This window comes from Diceros bicornis, chromosome 26 (assembly GCF_020826845.1).
Source record: "Diceros bicornis minor isolate mBicDic1 chromosome 26, mDicBic1.mat.cur, whole genome shotgun sequence".
Classification (NCBI taxonomy): domain Eukaryota; kingdom Metazoa; phylum Chordata; class Mammalia; order Perissodactyla; family Rhinocerotidae; genus Diceros; species Diceros bicornis.
Window position 1 is genome coordinate 7104555 of NC_080765.1, and position 22402 is coordinate 7126956.

The window sequence follows — 22402 nt, forward strand, 5'->3', positions numbered from 1 at the left end:
GGTTTACGTCAAGTTCAGTATCTGTTAACCTTTGGTGAAGGAGGGAGATGAAATTGGAGAGAATTTAAGGGGCTTTTGTTATTCTGAAAATGATCTATTTCTTAACTAGGATGAAGATGCGTAAGTGTCCTTTTATTATTTACTGTCAGATATCTTCATACACATTTGAATTATGATATTATTTCACAGTAAGCACACACAAGTTTATTCTGAAATATTGCTAACATACAGACAAGCATAGAAAATAAAGATTTTAAAGTACATTCATATATGCACCACACAGATTTATCTTTTTTTTTTTTTTGGTGAGGAAGATCAGCCCTGAGCTAACATCTGTTGCCAATCCTCCTCTTTTTGCTGAGGAATATTGGCCCTGGGCTAACATCTGTGCCCATTTTCCTCTACTTTATACGTGGGACGCCTGCCACAGCATGGTTTGATAAGTGGTGCATAGGCCTGCACCCGGGATCTGAACCTGTGAACCCTGGACTGCTGAAGCGGAGCACGTGAACTTAACCACTATGCCACCGGGCAGGCCCCCAGATTTATCAATTCTTAACACGCCATGTTTGTTTTAGATTGTTTTTAAAGAAATAAAACAATATATGCTGTTAAGGACCCTCATGTGCCCTCTCTATTCCCATTCCTTTCTCTCCCCCATCAGAAGAAATAACTATCCTGAAATTATGTATCCTTCTTTTCCCCATTTTATACTTTATGTACAAGATCTTGCATCCATAAACAATATATGTCCTGCTGCAGGTTTTAAATTTTATGCAGAGCATATTATACTCCAAATGTCATTTTGGAACTAAATTTGCCATTTTTAGATTGATTTATGTTTATGCATACAGATCCAGTTTATCCAAACTGCTATAAAGTAATCTCAGAGAGAGAAAGGTGGCAAAATGTTAAATGTGGTGCATCTCGGCAGATGGTGTAAAGGAGTTTTCTGTATTACTTTTGTAACTTTTTGAAAATTGGAAATTATTTCAGAATAACAAGATCGGTACTGATTCACATACACTAGCAATATGGGCTTTGAAATGGAAGTGGGGAAAACATCCATTTATAATAGTGACACAGATAATTAGCCATAAATTTAATTTTAAAAAAATAAAAGAACTTATCTGAAAATTTATATTTTGCCAGGAAGTCATCTATTTCTACTTTAAAATTTACTTTAGAATTTCAAGTAGAGTTTCTGCTTTATACTTGCTTGCACCCAGTTTCCCCTCCTCTTCATTTCCACCAGCTAACAAATGTTAACAAATGGAGAACTCACCTTGATGAAAGCTACAGCTGAGCATGAACTTGAACAAGGTCCAGATCCACACAGGTGTTGTCAAAATTCAAATGGTGTGAGCTGCATACTAGTCTTGCATATGATCACGTTATGTGACATTTTAGTCAACTGTAACCCGATTGTAAAAATATGAGAAAATGAAAGCATTTATCAATTTTTATCTTATTTTCAGTCATTTAAATTTTAAAACAGCCTGTTTTTTAATTTATAGTTGAGGATTATTAGCTAAAGTAGACAAATTACATTTGTATTATTTATTTTTCTCCTTGATTTAAATGTGGTGAAAAAAGGTTCACTGGTCTTGTCAAGAAAAGATGTACCTTTTCTAGTCCAGTGGAATATTCTAGACCGTCGATGCCAGACTCTCCCAGCCTTCACCGATTGAGCTGATGGTTGCTCAGTCTATCCAGGCATGGAGCACAATGGGTCCAGCCCATTAGCCAAATAGGAAAGCCAAAACTTGAGCATTTCTTCCCCATTATCTTCTCTGGAGGACTAGTTTGGAGCTCTTGCCGTAGTGCTAAATGCTAACATGACCACATATTGACAGTGACGTTGCTAATCAGTGCTCTTGGCCTGCGACTGTAGTCTAGACTCTTGGGGAAGGCAGGAAGCCTAACCTGCGCTCACTCTCTTGAGGTGGGGGCTCCTTTCTCCCAAAGCAAGTTAGTTCAGCAAGGCTTCCAGACTAGCTCCATCTCTCCCTCCCTTGTGTCCCAGGAATTCTACTGAAAAAAATATTTTCAGCAAGTCAAACATTTTATAAAGGTCATTTATAAAGGGGAAAGAAGTTCATTTAATTTAGTTGTAAACAGAGAAGGAAGTGACACCAAGTGCAAGCTCCCTTGTTTCTCCATAAGAAGTCCTCAGGGTCTACTAGGGCTGTCCAATAAAGCTGCCTGTGAGGATAGGAATGTTCTATATCTGTGATGACCCTGAAATGCAGCTTTTGACTGAAGAACTTCATTTGCTCTTGTTTTTTTTTACTTAAATAGCCTCATGTGGCTAGTGGCTACCATACTGAATAGCACAGCTCTTTTCTTTCCCTTGGGACAGACGTGGCTGATGGTAGGCACGTTTCACGTTAACCCTGGATCCTTTAGTTGTGCCCTTTCTGGAAAGCTGAAAGCTTGTGCATTATCTGAACAGAAAAGATTTAATAGCCTGGGCCAGACTTCTGTGTACTCAAGCCTGGATCTGCTTTTCACAGGTCATCTCCCACGGTTGTCTTAAGGGGGACTTCTCTCTCATTCGCTTACTTCCTAACCAGTCAGAAGTCTCAACTTCTTAACTTTGCTTAGGGAAATACAATCGGGCAGCGCTTTCTTGTAGCCAACTCATGCCGACAAGTGCAAAAATAGCGATTAGGTATTTTTGAACCTAATATACAAATCTAACACTAATCATTATTTTCCTTCTGCAAGGATTAAGATTCCTCAATTTTATGGGGTGCCACTTGCTTTCTTCTCTTTCTCAATACAACTTTTTTGTTTTTATATGCTGGGTAAGAAGTTCATGGAATTGGGAGGAGCAAGAAAATAAAATCAAGAAGAAACTAGAGGGGATTTGAACAATAAGAGAGGGTCTAAACATGGGGCTGGCCCCGTGGCATAGCGGTTAAGTGCACCCGCTCCACGTGCTGGCAGCCCAGGTTCGGATCCTGGGCACACACCGACGCAGCACTTGTCAGGCCATGCTGTGGCAGCGTCCCATATAAAGTGGAGGAAGATGGGCATGGATGTTAGCCCAGGGCCAGTCTTCCTCAGCAAAAAAAGAGGAGGCTTGGCATGATGTTAGCTCAGGGCTGGTCTTCCTTACAAAAAAAAAGAGACAGAGGGTCTAAATAGCAGCAATTTTTAACACAGACCTAAGAGGATGTTTAGGATATTAGAATTTCAAATGGATTTCTTGTGTTGGTGAGCTGTAGGGAAGAGTAATAGAGTCAGCTCAACCTGTTTAACCTGAACCTCAGAACATGGTTGGAATAATTATGGAAACAAAAGGGATATGGCTCCTCAAGGACTATAGTCGACACTTTTTGAGTACAATCAACTTATTTGTGGGGAGAAGTGTTGAAACACTGGTAGAGACACAGAGAAGGGAAGACAGCTAATAAAGCAGCGACGATGGTGAGTGAATGGGGGTAATCCCACGGGAAAACTCTGAAACAGTGTAAAACACATGCTTCAGAGATATTCCACCCAAGGGGAGAGGGAGATCTGGTATTTATCAATTTCCCATCAAGCACTGATTGAGGCCTGCTCCCAGGATGTGCTAGTTAACCCACAGAGCAGTGGCATGGTTTCAGAAAAAGCCTGCAGGCCAAGAGACACAGACAGTGCAAGTCAGACAAAGCACGCAGAAGGGGTAAGGCCGGAGGGGCAGGGCCAGGCCCCAACAGCACCTGCTATAAGCATTGGCTTAGAACTCTCAGGAGGATCTAGCAGCACACTAATTTTAGTTTATAAATTTTAGTAATTCTTAATACCTCACTAGTTACTAGTGAGTAGCCCTTACTTTATTTTTAAAAAGTCTATGCAGTATCAGGTCATTCTTCTATATGAAACCAAGTAAAGCATTCTTAAATCATTCATGATCCATCACATGGTCTCCAGCCTGGGGGACCACAGAGCAAAGCTTCTATGCCTCCCGTCTGCCTTAACCTGACTTGGGGGAATGAAAGTATATACAGGGGGCTCAAGGGAGACTGGACACAGCAGCCTATTACAATTTCTATTAAGTACTTCTGGACTACAGCAAGAACGTCAGCTACAAAAAGAGGGTCCCCCAGAAAAACAAATTTCAGGTCCTGTTTATTTTCACAAAACAATGGAGTTACATATACTTGCAAAAAGTTTAAGTTCTGGTCTTTAAATAGTCGCTTTTCCAGTTCATATCAAGTAGATATCTGCTCTCTGTGAGTACCCTGATGCTTGATAAAGCTTGTGCGCCAACTGAAAGATTTCCCACATTTGTCACATCTATAGGGTCTCTCTCCAGTATGAATGACCTCATGCCGATGAAGATTTGCCTTAAAACTAAAAGTTTTTCCACATTCTCTACATTCAAAGAATTCCTCCTTGGTATGGATTCTTTGATGCTGAATGAGATCTACATTCCGACCAAAGGATTCTCCACATTCACTGCATTTATGAGTGTTGTGTTTAGTGTGAATCTGTTGATGGCTCATGAGGGTTGAATGGCGACCAAAGGCTTTTCCACACTCAAGGCATTTATGGGGCTTTTCTCCACTATGGATTAACTGATGTCGAATAAGGGTTGAATTCTGACTAAATGACCTTTCACATTCACTACATTTATAGGGTTTTTCTTTGGTATGGATCCTCTTGTGTTCAACAAGATATGCCATCTGACGGAAACATTTTCCACAGTCATGACATTTATATGGCTTTTGTTGAGGGTGACACCGTTTATGGACACTGAGAGCAGACTTCTGTTTGAAGGCGTGCCCACACACGTCACACTCAAAGGGATAGTCTGAAGTGTGCATTCTTTGATGTCGAAAAAAATTTGCCTGACGCCTGAAGCCTCTTCCACATTCACTACATTCATAAGATTTTGCATTTGTAAGAATTCGCTTATGCCTCCAAAGCAATGATCTTTGATGGAAGGGTTTTCCATATTCATCATATTTGCCCCGCTTCTTTCTTGTTTGAGCATTCTGACCTTGAATAAGGTTAAGATTTTGAACGAAGTTCTTGTTGCATTCACCACCAATAGTAGGGAGTGCAAGTCTGTAAATGTCCACAAATTCATTACATTTATGTAATTTTTCTGAAGGTATCTTGGCCGTTTTCTGCTTTACCGCTGATATCTTACATGATTCTAAATCTTCAGAAATTTTCTGCTTTGGAGTTAGCTTTTTCATCTTGTATCTGGCTTCAGAGCCTAGCCAAATAAAAAAATATATATAAATGACCTGTCCACTACGGAAGGAAAAAAGAAAAAGAAGCCAACTGTTTGTGATATCAGACACTCAAATGAAGCTAAGAAGTGCTCACTTAGTGACATCATCATACTGAAGTGGCCAAAATTCAGATTTTCATAGGACTCTCAGCTTTCGTTAACAGAAGAGCTCTTAACATCAACCAACTAAAATGCACAAGAATGTGTGTCAAAGAAGGCGAGAACTGAACCCATTATAGGAAAAACAACTTACTCTAGGCACTCAGTAGTGTCACATAAATGTAGGAGAGGTAGCATCTTAAACTTTCTAGATAAGCATGTTTTTAATAACTGGGAGAAACAACTCCTTAAAAATGGAGAAAGAGGGGCCGGCCCGGTGGCATAGTCATTAAGTTCACATGATCTGCTTTGGTGGCCCAGGGATCACAGGCTCAGATCCCAGGTGCGGACCTATGTACCACGCATCAAGCCATGCTGTGGCAGTGTCCCATATACAAAATAGAGGAAGATGGGCACAGATGTTAGCTCAGGGCCAATCTTCCTCACCAAAAAAAAAAAAAAAAAAAAAACCAGAAAAGGAGAAAGTATAGATAGAATAGAAAAGGAACCAGAGGGAGTAGGTACAAAAGCCAAGGGAATAGAGCAGTGGTTCTCAACCACAGAAGGTTTTGCCTCCTGGGGAACATTTGATAATGTCGGGAGACATTTTTGTCACAACTAGGGTGGTACTACTGGAATCTAATGGGTAGAAGCCAAGGATGCTGCTAAACATCCTACAATGCACAGGACAGCTCTCCCACAACAAAGAACTATCCAACCCCAAGTGTCAACAGTGCCGAGGCTGAGAAACCATGGGGTAGAGGGACGTGAAAAAGGGTAGACGCAGCAATCAGGACACAGTAAGTAGTTAAAAGTAGGTCCATCAAGAAACACCGAGGGAATATGAAAAACAAAATGGAAGCAAGGGAACAAGAGAAAGGATAAGAAATGAAGGTAGAATAAAGGAGTATCTAGAATGGCATAAGAGCTGTCAGAAAACAGAGAGCAACTGCTTCAGAGAAGCACTTTACTGCACTAGAAAGAGGAGGAGCCCTGCAGACTTGAAATCAAATCCCAACTATCAATCCACTAACTGTGTAACAGATGTCTTAACCTTTCAGTGTCTTCATCTGGAAAATGGGGATGATGGTCACACCCGCCACTATCAGAGGGCAGCAGGGATTCATGAATAAGTGGGAAAATATAGGCCCACCCCTGGCTCAGTATCTGGGGCACAGAAAGGCCTTCATTAACGTGACTTCCTTCCTCTGCAGGACTTACACTGAACTGGGGCTTCTCCTCACCCACCTGGGCAAGCACTACTGGAAGCCTTCCTAGTCCCAGCTCTTGGCAGATCCAGGATCCACGGCTCTTCCCACTGCTCCAGCTGACAGATCACCTCAGGTTTGGGAAACTGAAATCCTACTCACGGGGAAGTAAATGGGATGTGGCGGTTAGTGAGTTACAGAGAGACATCCTAGAGTTCAGCTGAACCCTGTTGGGTCTACAGTGGCGGCAGAGATAAGGACACTAACCAAAACGGCTGGTGAGAATGGAAATCAGCACAATCTTTGTGAAAATCAGGCAATCTTTATTGACAGCCTGAACAATATCCACACCCCAGGATGCAGTAATTTCCCTCTTATAAATACAGACAGTCCCCAACTTACAATTTTTTGACTTTAAGCGATATACATTCGGTATAAACTGTACTTCAAATTTTGAATGTTGATCTTTTCCCAGGCTAGCAATATGCAGTACGACACTCTCATGAGCTGCAGCTCCCAGTCAGCCATGTGATCACGAGGTCAAACAACCAATACACTTACAACATTCTGTACCCAACCATTCTGTTTTTCAATTTCAGCACAGTTTTCAATAAATTACATGAGATAGTCAACACTTTATTATAAAATAGGCTTTGTGTTAGATGATTTTGCCCAACTGTATGCTAACGTGAGTGTTCTGAACACATTTAAGGGAGGCTAGGCTAAGCTATGATGTTGAGTAGGTAGGTGTATTAAATGCATTTTCGACTTATGATATTTTCAAATTACAATGGGTTTATCGGGACATAACCCCATCATAAGTCAAGGAAGATCTACACAGCGTAAGGAAAAATTAGGACAAAGATTAATGTACCCGAGATGTTCAGCTGACTTGTAATAGAGCAAAACTGGAAATAAACAAACTAAATGTCAATAGGGGAATGATTAAAGTGTAACATTTTAACACAATGAAGGCAAAAGTATTAGGCAGATATTAAAAATCCATGTGTTCAAAGAATATTTATTAAAATAGAAAAATCTCCCTATATATATATATATTTTTTTTTTTTTTTAAGATTTTATTTATTTTATTTCCCCCCAAAGCCCCAGTACATAGTTGTATGTCATAGCTGCACATCCTTCTAGTTCCTGTATATGGGACGCGGCCTCAGCATGGCCGGAGAAGCGGTGCATCGGTGCGTGCCCGGGATCTGAACCCGGGCCGCCAGCAGCGGAGCGTGCGCACTTAACCGCTAAGCCACGGGGCCGGCCCATCCCTATATATTTTAAAACAGACTACAACACTCGTGTAAAGTATGATTCAACTTTTATTTTTAAAAACTATATATGTGTGGGTATATGTATATAAGTGTACATACATACGAAAAAGTACACCAAAATCTTAACATGGGTTATATCTGGGCAGTGGGCCGGCCAATGATTTTTATTTTCTATTCAAACATTAAAAAATCATTCAGTAATATATATTAAGAGATTAAAAGTACCACACCCTTTAACTCCAAAATTCCAGTTCTGGGAATGTATCTTGGGGAATAATCAGAAATTCATACAAGGATTTATAGTCAGAAACATCCACTGGAACATTGTAATACAGAAAATGATAAACACATAAGCAAACCAACAAATAAAAACCAAGCTAAACACCCCCAATGGGAAAATGATGAAATACTATGGATCATACAATAGAATTATATTATGATCATTTACTATATTTATGGGGTTTTTTTGTGTGTGTGTGTGAGGAAGATCAGCCCTGAGCTAACATCTGCCAATCCTCCTCTTTTTGCTGAGGAAGACTGGCCCTGGGCTAACATCCATGCCCATCTTCCTCCACTTTATATGGGACGCCGCCACAGCATGGCTTGCCAAGCGCTGCGTCAGTGCGCGCTCAGGATCCGAACCGGCGAACTCCGGGCCGCCACAGCGGAGTGCGCGCACTTAACCGCTTGCGCCACCGGGCCGGCCCCTATGGGGGCTTTTAATAACAGAGGGAAAATGCTGATGCTATCAGGTTAAGTTTTAAAGGGATTACAGAATTATGCAAAGAACATGCTCAGCTACATTTTTTAAAAGCATAGGAGAAAAAAACTGGAAGGAAATATTCCCAAATAGCAAGTGTTAGCCCTGAATGTTTTCCCCGGCTCTCATCCTATACCTTCCATGTTTTCAAGCATGCTTTTGTAATACTTTTAAAAGGAAAATAAACATTAAAAAATCCAGTGGTGGTTGGACAACCCCACAAGAAGTGGTCAAGACTCTGTGCCAAGAGTGTCAGTGTGGGGGCCAAACACGCGGCCCCAAAAAGAAGCTATTTAACGAGGAAAATCCCACAGTAGGAGCCTCGGCGTTGGAACAAGACAAAGGCAGGCTCCTGGCAAGATAGAAGCAGTGAAGGGTCAGAAATGAAGTCAGTTAAGCATTTCCTGGGCACCCAGTGATGCTGCAAACAAGGAAGGAACCCAATTCCAAAGAGAGGAAAGAAAAAGACTGTTCAAGAGAAAAAGAAGCTTGCCTTTGGAATCCAAATCAGCCACAGTCTTTTCACCTCCTAGAGGTCTTACAGACATGAAAGATGCAGGTGGGGGTGGGGAATGGATTAAGCATCCCTGACTTCTAAAACAAAAGGAAACTATTCATTGTCCCCAATCCCTTATTTGAAAACCTTGAGACCAGATGTGTTTCAGGATTCAGGATTTTTCCAAATCTTACAAAGGTGCCTTGGCGTGTATATTTTCTATCATGTACCACCCCAAACAGGGTCTGGAACTGTACTTATAATCAAACACAGTGATATTTCTGATGCTAAATATATAGATACAAAGACCAAGTGGGAAAAATAAGGATGACAAATAGCCTCCTGTAGGATGAAATCAGGTTTTACCACCTGATGACTTGAGGGTGGGTCTTGTAGCCAAACGAGCTATGAAAAAACTTCTGGTTTTCAGAGCTTTTTCTGATTTTGGAATTGCAGATAAGGGATTGAGGACTCGTGCAGACTCAAAGCCAAATCTTCAAGCCGAGTCCTTACCCAACAAGATCAAGTTTCTGTAATTCTCCAGCATCACATCTCTGTAGAGGTCCTTCTGAGCCCAGTCAAGCTGGTTCCACTCTTCCCTGGTGAAGAACAGAGCCACATCCTCAAAGGACAGCAACTCCTGAAAACACAGCGACTAATTATAGCTCCTGTTCTTGCCATAACTTTGTGAGCTATTACTATGCTACAAGTGAGGTGTGATAAGGTAAAGTGACTTGGCCAAGTCAAGTCATTGGCCTACTCATTCAATTAACAAGTAGATTCAGGGCTCGACTCAAGTCTTCTGACCATCAGGCCAGGCCTCTTCTTTCTTCTATACTACAGAGTTGACAAACTTTTTCTCCAGAGGGCCATATGGCAAATACTTTAGGCTTCTCAAGCGACTTGGTCTCTGCTGCAATTATTCTGCTCTGCTGCTACAGCACAAACATACCCATAGACAACAGAAAGCGAATAGGCGTGGCTATGTTCCAATAAAACGTTACTAACAAGTCCAGGTCAGTTTGCCGACCCCTGCTCTATACGATAGTACCTTTGACAAATAATATATTTCTTCTGTCCCAAATTCCTTTAGGAAAGAGATGGCACACTCAAATGAGGTTAGTGAGGATAGGTTAGCATGCAGACCACTCACATAGGAATGGACAGGCTTAAAGGAAACCAACAAGGCACACTGAAGCACCCAGGGGTTGGCTATCATGGGGAACCATTACCCACTAGGTCTGAAGGGGAAGGTAAGGGAGGGGTTATTGGAGTCTAGAAAATTGTTGGAGAAGGAGCAAGACTGGAGCCCAAGGCCTTAGAGGAATGCAGCCACTGTCATCCTGCAGCCCAGCAGGGAGGGAGCTGTGGGAATAAACACCCGACATCAATTTCCTCCAGGCCTCTGGTCCCCTGACCCCTCCACCCCATTGCCAAAAGCCAACCAGAAGCCAGAGGGCAAGGGAGCCCATCAAGGGTGACTATAGAGGGCAGCCTGCCAGGGCACAGACCAAAGCAGGGAAGGGTGGAGAGACATATCCAGAGGGGGCAAAGGGAGACTGTTCAGCACAATGTCCATGGCAGGAGTTTCCATCTGCAACTGTGTGTTCAACTCCTGCTGAACAGGTGCCTCACTCACTCGCTCTTGCAGCCCTTGGAGCAGACAGGCCATGTCTGCCCCTCGCCCTTCTCTTACGAGACACTGCATGAGTTCACAAGGTATTTGTGCAGGGAAAGGGCGATGAGTAACAGGAAATACCCATCCCCATCCTGAGAAGTTTCACGTAGCTAGCCCCCCTCCGGAGACAGATATCAGAATCTCCCAAATTACATGGTCTTTCTTTCCTTCGTACCAAAGCTGATTTTCAGGGTTATGGTTTCAAGCTCTCTCTCACCACCATCCCAAATGTCCCTCCCTTTACCACAGCTGCCCTGCAGATCTTCTCAACCTGACCCCAACTCAGTGCCTGCATTCTCTGCACCTCCGTGAAGATTAACAATCACTGGGGAATAAAATGGTTTAATCTCCCATCAAGTTGTCTCTGTACATTTAGGTTTACAGTTGGCCCCTTAATGTTGCTCAGCAACTCCTTCTCTCATATTCCTCACCAGTGATATTCTACGCCTTTATCACTCTTGTTTCTTCAAGAAACATTTACTGAGCACTGATAAGTCGCAAGCCTTCATGCTGTAGGTTACAGCTCCTGCTGAGGCCACAGGATATAGCTATTCAGGCTGTGCACTGCTCAAGTTGTGTGAATGGGGCCCCCTAGAGTTGTTCAATGCACAACCTATACAACCCCCTAGCAGCCCTGGTCCCTGCTCCAGGCAGTGAACGGCCCAGTCAGGGAAGATGGAGAAGTCAACTGCTAATGATCCAGTGGTCAATACCCCATGGGAGGTAATCAGAGGGGGCTACGAGGACATGTTGCTCACCCCCAACCCCTCCCTTTCAGGGGGCACTGCCCAGTTAAGTCCCAGAAAATAGCCCACGAGGCACACGCTCTTTAACTCCTCACACATTCCCACCATCTCCCCCAGACATTACCTATATTTTCACTCATCCTCCTCTCTTCTCTCTCAGAGGAAGAGGTCGCTCTTCTAGTAATCCCTCCTCCTGTGCCTTTGATTCTATTTTCTCATGTCTCCTCCAGGGTCTTAATCTAATGACAATGACTCTTCCTTTTCTATATCTTTACCCTCTTTCCCTTGTGATATTGTGATTTATAATGAGAAATATATATTTGGTCTTCACCCCTGATTCTGGGACAGAGCTCCTAAAAAACCCTCAGAATTTCCTAAGGGATAAGAGCAAAGGAGCATCTTTTTGGTCTTTTGACCTAGGTTTCCAAAATAGCTCCAGAGCCATAAGTGAAAGGAGCATCTTGTTACTCATAACAAATCTCTTTCAACCACACCTGAGTCCATTTTAATGATGTGACCTCTGGAAAGCTCCTAAGGATGGGGGCTGGTTGCCAGGGGACCAACCATGTGATTAGAGGGTTAGAATTTTCATTCCCCTCCACCCCCCACTCCAACACCTTCAGGGAGAAGAGAAGGGCTGGAGGTTGAATAATCACCAAAGGCCAATGATTTCATCCATCATGCCTATGCAACAAACCTCCATAAAAACCCAAACACGCGTTACTGAACTCACGGAGGTGCTGGAGGGTGGCGTGCCTGGAGAGGGCATGGAAGCTCTGCATCTCTTCCCACATACCTTGCCCTATGCATCTCTTCTATCTGGCTACTCCTGAGTTACACCCTTTTACAAGAAACCAGTAATCTAGTAACTAAACTGTTTTCCTGAGTTCTGTGAGCCACTCTAGTAAATTAATGGAACTCAAGGAGTGGGTCGTGGGAACTTCCAGTTTATAGCCAGTCGGTCAGAAGCACAGGTGACAACCTGCTGCAAGGACTATAGCGAGGAAGCGGAGGAAGAACCACAGCTCACCTTCCACCGGGCTGTCAGGAACACAGCTTCCATAGCCTGGTCTCTGAGATGGGGCAGGACCCCAGCCATCAGGCTAGGCTGAAGGAGAGAAAAAGATAACAAGTAAGGCCAGCCCAAATTTGAAGCTCTCTCACTAGGCAGCCCCGGGACAGGGAATTCCAACTGGCGCCAACAAACCTCAGCTAATACACAGTCACTGTGTTTGGTGTTGGAATATGTGATAAAATGAAAGGAGCCGCTAGAATATAGTCTTTTTAGGAATTTCTGAAGCTAGTTCAATTTCCAAACTTTAGTCCAGGAGCACCTGTGGCCCTGCCCTCCCCTTCTTGCTAGAATATATTCTGCAGCACCTCACTGAGAGATTGAATATACACAAGGACCAGAGCATAGATAAAATAGAACTCTGACCCGCAACCTGCAGCAACCAACCCAGAACCCAAACCACAACCAATGCAGAAACAGGCCCCAAATCAGGACCTGCTCAACAACTGGCAGCTTATCCCTAATATGTGCCCCCACTCCTCCAATTTAAAACCAACAGAGAAAGTCCAATATGCCCCCTACCGAATCACACAGGACGTCCCACTACTACTTATTTAACCTGCCTCCAGCTTTCCCAAGCCAACAACCTCCAAACTGGGCAGATCGGAGCTTTCTCTTTTTCCCCACTCTAAAGCTTTCCCCTGCCTGTCTTTGAGTCTCTGCGAAATACAGGTGATGGTGGCCGACTCCCTTGCTAGAGCAGGCTCTGAATGAAGTCTCTGCTGTTCTCACTGGGGTGGTCTTCCTTTGTTTCTCCATCAGACAGAATCAGCTCAGAGTGTAAAAATGACTGTAGGGTAGTTATCAGAGATTTCAGGCTTATATTATATACACAGAGGTAATTTCTGTCTAAATAAAATTCAGAGAGCTTTACTTGATATGAATATTTCATTGAGGGAGAAACAAACTGTAAACAAGGAGACTTCAAAACCGAAAGTGTTCAGAAGGTGGCCTCTCAGCAGTTCAGCTCAGCGTATAAAGCATGTAAGGGGGAGCAGAACATGCCACCCCAAAATATGACTGCAGGAGTTCAGGACATGCCACCCCAAAATATGACTGTAGGAGTTCAGGACATGCCACCCCAAAATATGACTGTAGGAGTTCAAGGCACGCCACCCCAAAATATGACTGTAGGAGTTCAGGGCACGCCACCCCAAAATATGACTGTAGGAGTTCAGGGCACGCCACCCCAAAATATGACTGTAGGAGTTCAGGGCATGCCACCCCAAAATATGACTATAGGAGTTCAGGGCACACCACCCCAAAATATGACTGTAGGAGTTCAGGGCATGCCACCCCAAAATATCCCACTTGGGAATATTTTTTTGAGCTGGAGGCAATTGAAAAACCACAAATATAGGGAGAGGCTTTCTCTTATGGAATTATAGAGGACCCCTAAAAGAGAAAGATAAAACAGACTTTGTGTGGCTAACCGGGACCTAAAAGAAAACAGGGTCAAGCGGCCACGCCACGACCAAGGTGCAGCCACATACTCTGTTCTCAGAAAAACCACATGTACCCTAAACTGAGCGCTCCTTCCTGACAGATGGCCAGAAGCCTGACACAGCTGATTTTAGAACACTACTGTCTATGGGGGAACCAACAAATCAGTGGGCTTTCAAAACAATCCCTGCGGTCCATGGTTTTGCCTTTATAAGCTCTGCCCTCGCATGCCCTCCCTGGAGTGTACTTTCAATTTGTCCTGGAGGCTGCGTCTCCCCAGTTTGCAAATTATATGAGCAATAAAGCTTTCCTAACTAAATTCTTGTATTGAAGATGTTTTTATTGACACTGTGAACTCCCCTTATTTGCCTAAAAACAGATCCTCCAAAAGGAACTCAATTGTCATAAATCCCTTCCCAGGGAGTTTGATCAACCAGGGAAGATTGACTCTTGTCACAGCAGAGGAGATGAGAAGTTAACACCACACCCAGACAAACTGTCACAAACCATCAGACCTCCCATCTTCTATTCTTCTAAGGGCCCACTCATCTTTCCTAAGAATCGTTTACTCTCCCCTAAGATCCCCAGTCCCCTTTCCCTATTAAGATGGTATTTAGGTCTGAATTCTAAGCCACCTCAAGGAGTCACTCATTTTTCCCTGGGTATCTCCCATGTATACATCAGGTATACACGTTAATAAACTTGTTTTTCTCTTAATCTTTTATTGCAGGGGTCTCAGCTAAGAACTCAGAAGGGTAGAGAGGAAATTATTTTTCCTCCCCTACACGTAAATGAGGAAGTACATCGTTTTTATTGTGACTGGTTACTAGAAGCTTACATTCCTTTTAGAAGAGTAGCACTGTACAAGCTTACTTGTTGGTTCAGCTGTAGCTGATTGGCTAGGAAGCTGCAAGGTCACCCTGACATGAAGAAAGCTTAAGTTTCCTTTAAGGGCAGAGGCAGCATTTTGGGGAAATTAGGACAGTTTAGGTTTCCGTTCCCCAGCTATGGATGGTTGGCCTAGGGGTATTCCCAAACTGGGGCCTCTATTTTGGTTTTTCTTTAACATGATAAACTCAATATTGTTACTCTCAGGGAGTACAGAAGTGATGGGATACAGGGGATTTTCACTTTTTTCTTGTGCTTTTCTGGCCACCGGTGAACTCTGCTTTATGCAAGTGCATTTTTAAGCAAGTTCCTCACACACCGTTCACGTTGCCTAAAAACACTGTTTGGAAGACCCTCTTCAGCAAGGAGGCACTCCAAAAACGTCCTGATCAATGGCTCCAAGGCTGGGACAGGGGCCTCATCCCTTTCGTTATGTAAACTATATTACCTACAGTGAACTCTTTGTGTCTGCAAGTCAGAATCTAAAATGCCATTTCACAATGTTAAAAACAAGACAACAGACCCCAATTGAAGTCACTTACGCTAAGCCCCAGTCACCAAGCCAGGAGACTTAACCTAATGGCACTTTCGGCCGCTCCCAGGAGTGAAATCTTAAACCAGCCAATCTGGAACTACCTGGTCAGCACTAGTGACGCCATCTGCCAGCCTAAAGGCAGTCACAACCAATCCGCTTTTCGCTAGTGTAACTTCCTTGTCCCGCTCCCTTCTGTCTACAAGTCTTTGCTGTTGCACCGCTCCTCGGAGCTCCCTTCTATCTGCTAGATGGGATGTTGCCCCACTCGTGAATCGCTGAATAAAGCCAAGAAGATCTTTAAGATTTACTCAATTGAATTTTGTTTTTTAACAACGATAATAGGAATCCTTTAAACTTTTAATCACATCTCGTTTTCCCTCATAAAACCAAACCAAACAACAGGATTAACCAACCATTCATTCATCGGACTCTGTTCTTCCTTAACGCTCAAGACCTGACACCGCGGAAAACATCCAAAGCTGGCGTCTTCAGGAAGGCTCTCAGTCAATGAAACTTTCCCTGAAGGCCCGGGGGTCTCTCGAGCCCTGACACCTGCTGTGGCGCGGCCACCGTGGCTTTCCCGCGGCACCCACCCCTCCCATCACACTAGCTTCTTCCTCCCCAAACCTGCTCGGCGCGTCCGACCCTCCGCCGCGCCGCCTCCTCCAGGAAGTCCTCAGCGTCCACCTGCAGCGGCCATGGGCACTGGGCTGCCCTCTCGAGTTTCCAAGCCACAGCCGGCAACTACTCGCCGTCCCTCCGCTAACCCCAACATGAAGGAGCGAACGCGGAAGGTCCCGGCCCCTCTCACTCTCCCCATTCGTGCGGTCCGAGCAGAGCGTCCCCGCCCGCGTACCTTCTAGGAACCGCGGAGGCTTCGCAACTCTCTGGTCGGGTTAAGAGAGCTGCGGCCTCGCGTCTCACGCACCCACAGCACTGGCCCGGGCAAATCAACGGCCGCAGAAGGCGCCGGCTCGGCCACGTGACTTCCAGGCCCCGCCCACTCGGGCCGGCGGGAATCTCTAATAAGAATCACCTGGGGGCTTTAAAAATGCTAATATAAAGACCCTCCCCTTCCACACCAATTGCATCAGAATCTCTAGGGGTGGGCTCTTGTGCAATTGGGTATTTTCAAAAGCTCCTCTTGTGAGTTTAACATAGTGACCAACTTTTTATAGAGCCAACCCTGGACACAGCTGCACCAGACAAAAAAACATATGTTGAATATAATGAATCAAAATATAAATATGTTATTACTTTAACACAAAAATATGAAAAATAGGTATTTATCTGAAATTATATTATTTGAAATTACTTAATTTTCTGTTACATGAATTCTGTTATTTATACAAAGCAACATAGGACTATTTCACAGCGGCAATTAGTTGTAATTGATAGTAGGACTAATTAAAATCTTTGATAGGATTCCATATATTTAGTAAAGAAAAAAAGTAAGAGAGAATACAGATTTTTTTTTTAAAAAGAAAAATCTTTTTGAGGTATTCTATGAAATCTCCCTTTAAGTCTTGATTCCCATGGATCAAAACCACTATAGATATATAGCATTTTACCAGTATCATAATAGTTGTTTGACCTGGGGCAAATTGCTTAACTCCTTTGTGCCTTAGTGTCCGTGCATGGAAAATGAGGAGATTAATACTATGAATTTCATAGGGTTGTTATGAGTATTAAATGAGTTAATATACGTAAAGTGCTTAGAACAATGCCTGGCACACAGTAAATGTTCCTGAAGTATTAGGAAGAAAACCTTCAGTTTTCCAAACATCTTTAGATGAATACAGATATTCATTGACTCAGTGTTGTAGCAGCTGAACTTCCAAAAGACACTTAAGAAAATCAGGAAAAACAATGAAATTCATTCATTCACTTAATATTTGAGTGTCTACAATGTGCCAGGCACTCTTAAGTTTCAAATATTACAAATTTAAATGTTACTCAGAGTATTTAGAACTTGGTCCAGGCACAAGGCCGCTGATCTCAGACAGAAAAATCAGTTGAGCTTTTGACAATTATGCTGTGCTAAAAGTGACAACATTGGAGACTTGGGGGCCTCAAACTCAGGGATAGTTTCCCTGTCTACTGATATCGAAGCTACATGGAGCAGGAGGCTAAAGAGTTATGCTAAAACATTGGAAAAAGAAGAGAGGAATTTTCCAGTCTCCCAGTGCTTATGAGATAAGACCATTATGGGGAGGAGATCAATAATAAGCACTCTTTAAGCTCACTGATCCTTTCAATATTGCTGTTGTTGTTTTTATGTCTAGAAATTCCATTTATTTCTATTACCTTGTACTTTTCTGTTCATTATGTTTATGCTTTCTTTTAAATCTTTGAACATATTCATAATAGTTATTTTAAAGTCTTTGTCTCCTAATTCCATAATTTCTGTCATTTCTGGATCTGTTTCTATTGACTGATTATTTTCCTGGTTTTAGATTACATTTTCCTTCTTCTTTATTTATCTATTAATTTTTTATTGGATGCTAAACATTATAAATTTTACATTGAGTGTTAGAATTTGTTGTCTTCCTTTAAAAAGCATTAGAACCACATGATCCAGAAATTCCACTTCTATGTAAATACCCCAAAGAATTAAAAGCAGTGACTCAAACAGATATTTGTACACCCATGTTCATAATAGCATTATTCACAATAGCCAAAAGGTGGACATAACCCAAGTGTCCTGGACAGATGAATGGATAAACAAATTGTGGTATATCCATACAATGGAATATTATTCAACCTTAAATAGGAAGGAAATTCTGACAAATGCTACAACATAGATGAACCTCAAGGACATTACGCTAAGTGAAATAGGCCAGACATAAAACGACAAATATTGTACGATTCCAGTTATATGAGGTACTTAGAGTAATCACATTCAAAGAAACAGAAAGTAGAAGGGTGGTTGCCAGGGGGTGAGGGGAGGGGGAAATGAAGAGTTAGTGTTTAATGGGTGCAGAGTTTCAGTTTGGGAAGATGAAAAAAGTTCTGGAGATGGATGGTGGCAATGGCTGCACAACAACGTGAATGTACTTAATGCCACATATCTGTACACTTAAAAATGATTAAAAAGGTAAATTTTATGTTATGTATATTTTACCACAATAAAAAAAAAAAAAACACTGTTTTGTTGTTTTTTAAATTTTCCTGGCAGACAGTTCAGACTACTTTCAGATCAGCTTAATTCTTTTAAGGCTTGTTTTTAAGATTTGTAAGGGTGAGTCACCCCAAAAAGAGTATAATCTTGGCTTGAAAGCTTGAGCAGATCTTGAAGTATTCTAGGGCTCATTTAGTACTCTTACTAAATTATTAGTATCAGCATTTTACTAAACTACTAGCATTATCCTTCTAGGATCTCTACTAAATGTCTCAGGTGTTCAGTGAGGACTCTCTATGTATCTCTAGCTCCATGATAGAGAGTGGGATAGAGCTCTATCCCAGCTCTGGGTGAGCTCTGAGAATTATTCAGGTTACAGCTTCCTGCTCATTCTTTGGCTGGCATTGAGGCTGCCAGGAACAGACTCAAGAAGACCCCTTATGGAGATCTCCAGAGCTCTTTCTCTATGTAGCTTTTGGCTCTCTAGGATTCTCTACCCAAGTCCCAGCTACCTCTGCCTCCTTGAATTCAAGTCTCTGTCTCCTCAACTCAGAGAGCCTGCTATGGTCTGTTTGGGTTCTTCCTCCTTTGCACTGTGGTCTAGAAAGTGCCTCCAGTTAGAAGGCCAGAGCAATCATAGGCCTCGCCTCACTTATTTCCTTTTGCTCAGGGAATCATGGGTCTGCACTGCCTGTTGTCCAAGGCCTGAAAACATTTTTTAATATATTCTGTCTAGTTTTATAGTTTTTTATGAGTTCAGTAAGTCAGTCTGGTCCCAGTAACTGCATCGTAGCCAGAAGAGGAAACTCAGTATAGTTTTGTGGGTTTTGGGGGGGTTTTTTTGGTGAGGAAGATTGTCTCTGAGCTAACATCTGTGCCAATCTTCCTCTATTTTGTATGTGGGACACCACCACAGCATGGCTTGATGAGCAGCGTGTAGGTCCATGCCTGGAATCCAAACCAGCAAACCCCAGGCCACTGAAGCACAGCACGCAAGCTTAACCACTACGCCACCAGGCTGGCCCAAACTCAGTGTAGTTTTAATGTGCCCTTCTTTTATTATTAGTGCAGTTGAAATTTTCACATGTTTAAAATCCATTTGCATTTTGTTTTAATGAACTGTCTATAATTGTATTTGGATGTTTTTCTCTTGGGGTATAGGTTACGGATTTTGGATTTTGAGACATCATTAGAAATACTTCTCCAAGGTCAAATACTGTATGATCTCACTCACAAGTAGTAGATAAAAACAACAACAAACAAACACATAGAGACAGAGATTAGATTGATGGTTGCCAGAGAGGAAGAGGGTGGGAGGAGGGCGAAAGGGATGATTAGGCACATGTGTGTGATGATGGATTGTAATTAGTATTTGGGTGGTGAACGTGAGAACATGATGTAATCTATGCAGAAATAGAAGTATAATGATGTACACCTGAAATTTATACAATGTTATAAACCAATGTTACTGCAATGAAAAGAAAAAAAAGAAATACCAAAAAAAAAAAAAAAGAGAAAAAAAAAATATTTCCATTCCCAGGTTAAAAGTGAATTCACACTTTTTTGGCTTCTTCTTCTTCCTCCTCCGCCTCCTCCTTCCCCTCCTCCACCTCCTCCTCCTTCTCCTCTTCCTCTTCTTCTCCTTCTGCTTCTTTAATATGTAAATCTCTAATCCATTTGGAGTTTAACCTGGTATGTGGTGGAAGTCACGGATTTAAATTTAACCTTTTTCCAAAAAGTTATCCAGTAATGAAAAAAATATATTTTTAAAAAGGCTGTCTTTCCCCATTGATATAGGATGCCACTTATATCATACACTAAATTCTCACATATTCTTGGACCATATCTGGACTTTCAATTCTGTTCCATTTGTCTGTCTATCTATTCATATGCCAATATCACACTGTTTTAATTAGAAAGGTTTTATGTATGTTTTTATAAATGGTAGAAAAATTTATTTGCTCTTTTTCAGAGTTTTTTTATTATTGTTATTATATCTGCTTTTTTATTTTTCCACGAGCTTTAGAATTAATAAATACAGCTGCAGAAAAAACCCTACTTATATTGGTATCATGCTAACATTATAAATTAACTTAGGGATAATTGACAACTTTATGACACTGAGTCTTCTTATCTAAGAATAAATGTCTTTTCATTTATTCAAGTGCACTTTTTTCTTTCAGAGGTGTTTTAAAGTTTTCCTCATAAAATTTTTTTCACATTTCTTGATAAATTATTTCTTGGAGTTTTCTCTTTTTTGTTGCTATTGTAAATGAAGTCTTCTCATTTACAAATTTTCTAACTAAGAATTTTGTGTATATGAAGGCTACTGATTTTTGTATGTTAATTTTATAACTTGCTACATTGTTACCGAACCAAAGTGAGTTTGCTTCTTGGTGAGTTGAAATCAAAGCCTTCACCAGAAGTAGTAGTCATACAAAGTAAAATTTATTTGCAGCAAATAAAGGAGACCATGGGGAATCACTTCCAAAGCCATGCCTCCTCAAGGAAGGGAAAGCAGGGGCCTTTATTTTGGATGAGGAATGAACATTCAAAAGAAAAGTTTTGTCATCATGTGTAGAGCTGGGTATAAGCTCACGCAGGTGTAGTTTGAAAACATGCTTTCACATACATTATATGTTATACTAACAAGGCTTAAGCTCCTCCTGGGGCAGAGATCTTAACATTGAAATGAAACAAAGGTAACTTTTGGACACTTCTTGGCCTGTCTGCATATGCCTTGCTCTTGCAGTGGGGTTTGGACCAGTTCAGGGCAGTTGGTGATTGCATCTCTTAACATAACCAAAAAACAACTTTGAGAAACAGTTAAGTACTTTTGAAACCTTCTTTGAGTTACTCAGGGCAGTTAGTCGGTGACGTTATTGAATCCTTTTTGGTTTGTAGTTATTGTTTTAATTCTCTTAGGTTCTCTAGGTACACAAGATCTAGTTTTCTTTTGCCTTTAGAAATTTTAGGCTTCTAGTTGCCTTTTCCTGTCTAATGGTTTTGGACAATGTCTCCTATATAAATATTAAATGGTAATGGCAATAGTAATCATTCTTGCATTATGCCCAATTTTAGTAGACTTGCTACTAGTGTCTCCCCATTAAATAAAATGCTGGCTTTGAAATGACTTTATATATATATATTCTGCTATGTTAAAAAAAGACTCTATCAATGCCTATTTTAAGGAGCTTTGTAAAAAAAAATTAATAATACATTTGTTTTATTTTATATTTTATATTAATATAAAAATTAATAATTTATTTTTATTAAATGCCATTTTAATATTTGTAGAAGTGATCATTTTTTTTCTCCTTAGACATGCTAATAGGTTTGCTAATATTGAACTATTCTTGCATTTCTGTAATAAACTCAATTTGGTCATGATATATTTTTAAATGTGATATTGCATTCTGTTGGCTAATATTTTTTTTTAGTACTTTTATATTGATATTCATAAGAGAATGGTTTGTAGTTTTATTTTTATGCAATTTCTATTAAGCCTTAATTTTATACTTGTTTAAAATATAGAACTTTCTTTTTTTCCCTCATTCTCTGTTAAGTTTAAGAAGTATTGAGATAATCAAATCTTTACAAATTTTGGTAGAATTCGACTGTGAAACCATCTGAGTCTAGATTTTTTTTCAGCATTCTTTATTTCTTCTCTAAGGAGATTGCTCTGTTTAGACTTTCTTTACTGGGGCCACTTTTGGCAAATTATATTTGCATAGAAAATTATGCATTTCATCTAGGTTTTAAAAATTTATATTAATGGAGCTGAGAAAATTAATATATTATTCTTTTTTTTTTTTTTTTTTTTTGTGAGGAGATCAGCCCTGT

The 22402-nt window shown here is 41.3% G+C and overlaps 1 protein-coding gene across 4 annotated transcripts; it reads right to left on the reverse strand.

Moving 5' to 3' along the window:
• Nucleotides 1-4092: 4092 nt before the first annotated feature.
• ZNF789 (zinc finger protein 789) lies at nt 4093-16382 on the reverse strand. 4 transcript variants are annotated; one of them, XM_058569238.1, is made up of 5 exons: nt 16295-16382; nt 12531-12608; nt 9590-9716; nt 6581-6694; nt 4093-5215 (listed from the first exon to the last, which is right to left on the reverse strand). In XM_058569238.1, the coding sequence occupies exons 2-5, from the start codon at nt 12597-12599 to the stop codon at nt 4203-4205; spliced, it is 1323 nt and encodes a 440-aa protein (XP_058425221.1). In that variant the 5' UTR covers nt 12600-12608; nt 16295-16382; the 3' UTR covers nt 4093-4202. The 4 variants fall into 4 exon arrangements, with proteins under 4 accessions (XP_058425221.1, XP_058425220.1, XP_058425219.1 ...); XM_058569237.1 differs by lacking the exon at nt 16295-16382 and adding an exon at nt 16066-16279; XM_058569236.1 differs by lacking the exon at nt 16295-16382 and adding an exon at nt 15852-16014.
• Between the last annotated feature and the right edge of the window lie 6020 nt (nt 16383-22402).

Bases quoted from the DNA above. Each gene is read 5' to 3' on its own strand.
- ZNF789 (XM_058569236.1), bottom strand. The intron at 9,717-12,530 runs GTGAGCTGTGGT...CTGTGTTTTCAG, and splicing joins TCCTGACAGCCCGGTGGAAG to GAGTTGCTGTCCTTTGAGGA. The intron at 6,695-9,589 runs GTAAGGACTCGG...CCCCGTGAGTAG, and splicing joins CAGAAACTTGATCTTGTTGG to GATTTCAGTTTCCCAAACCT.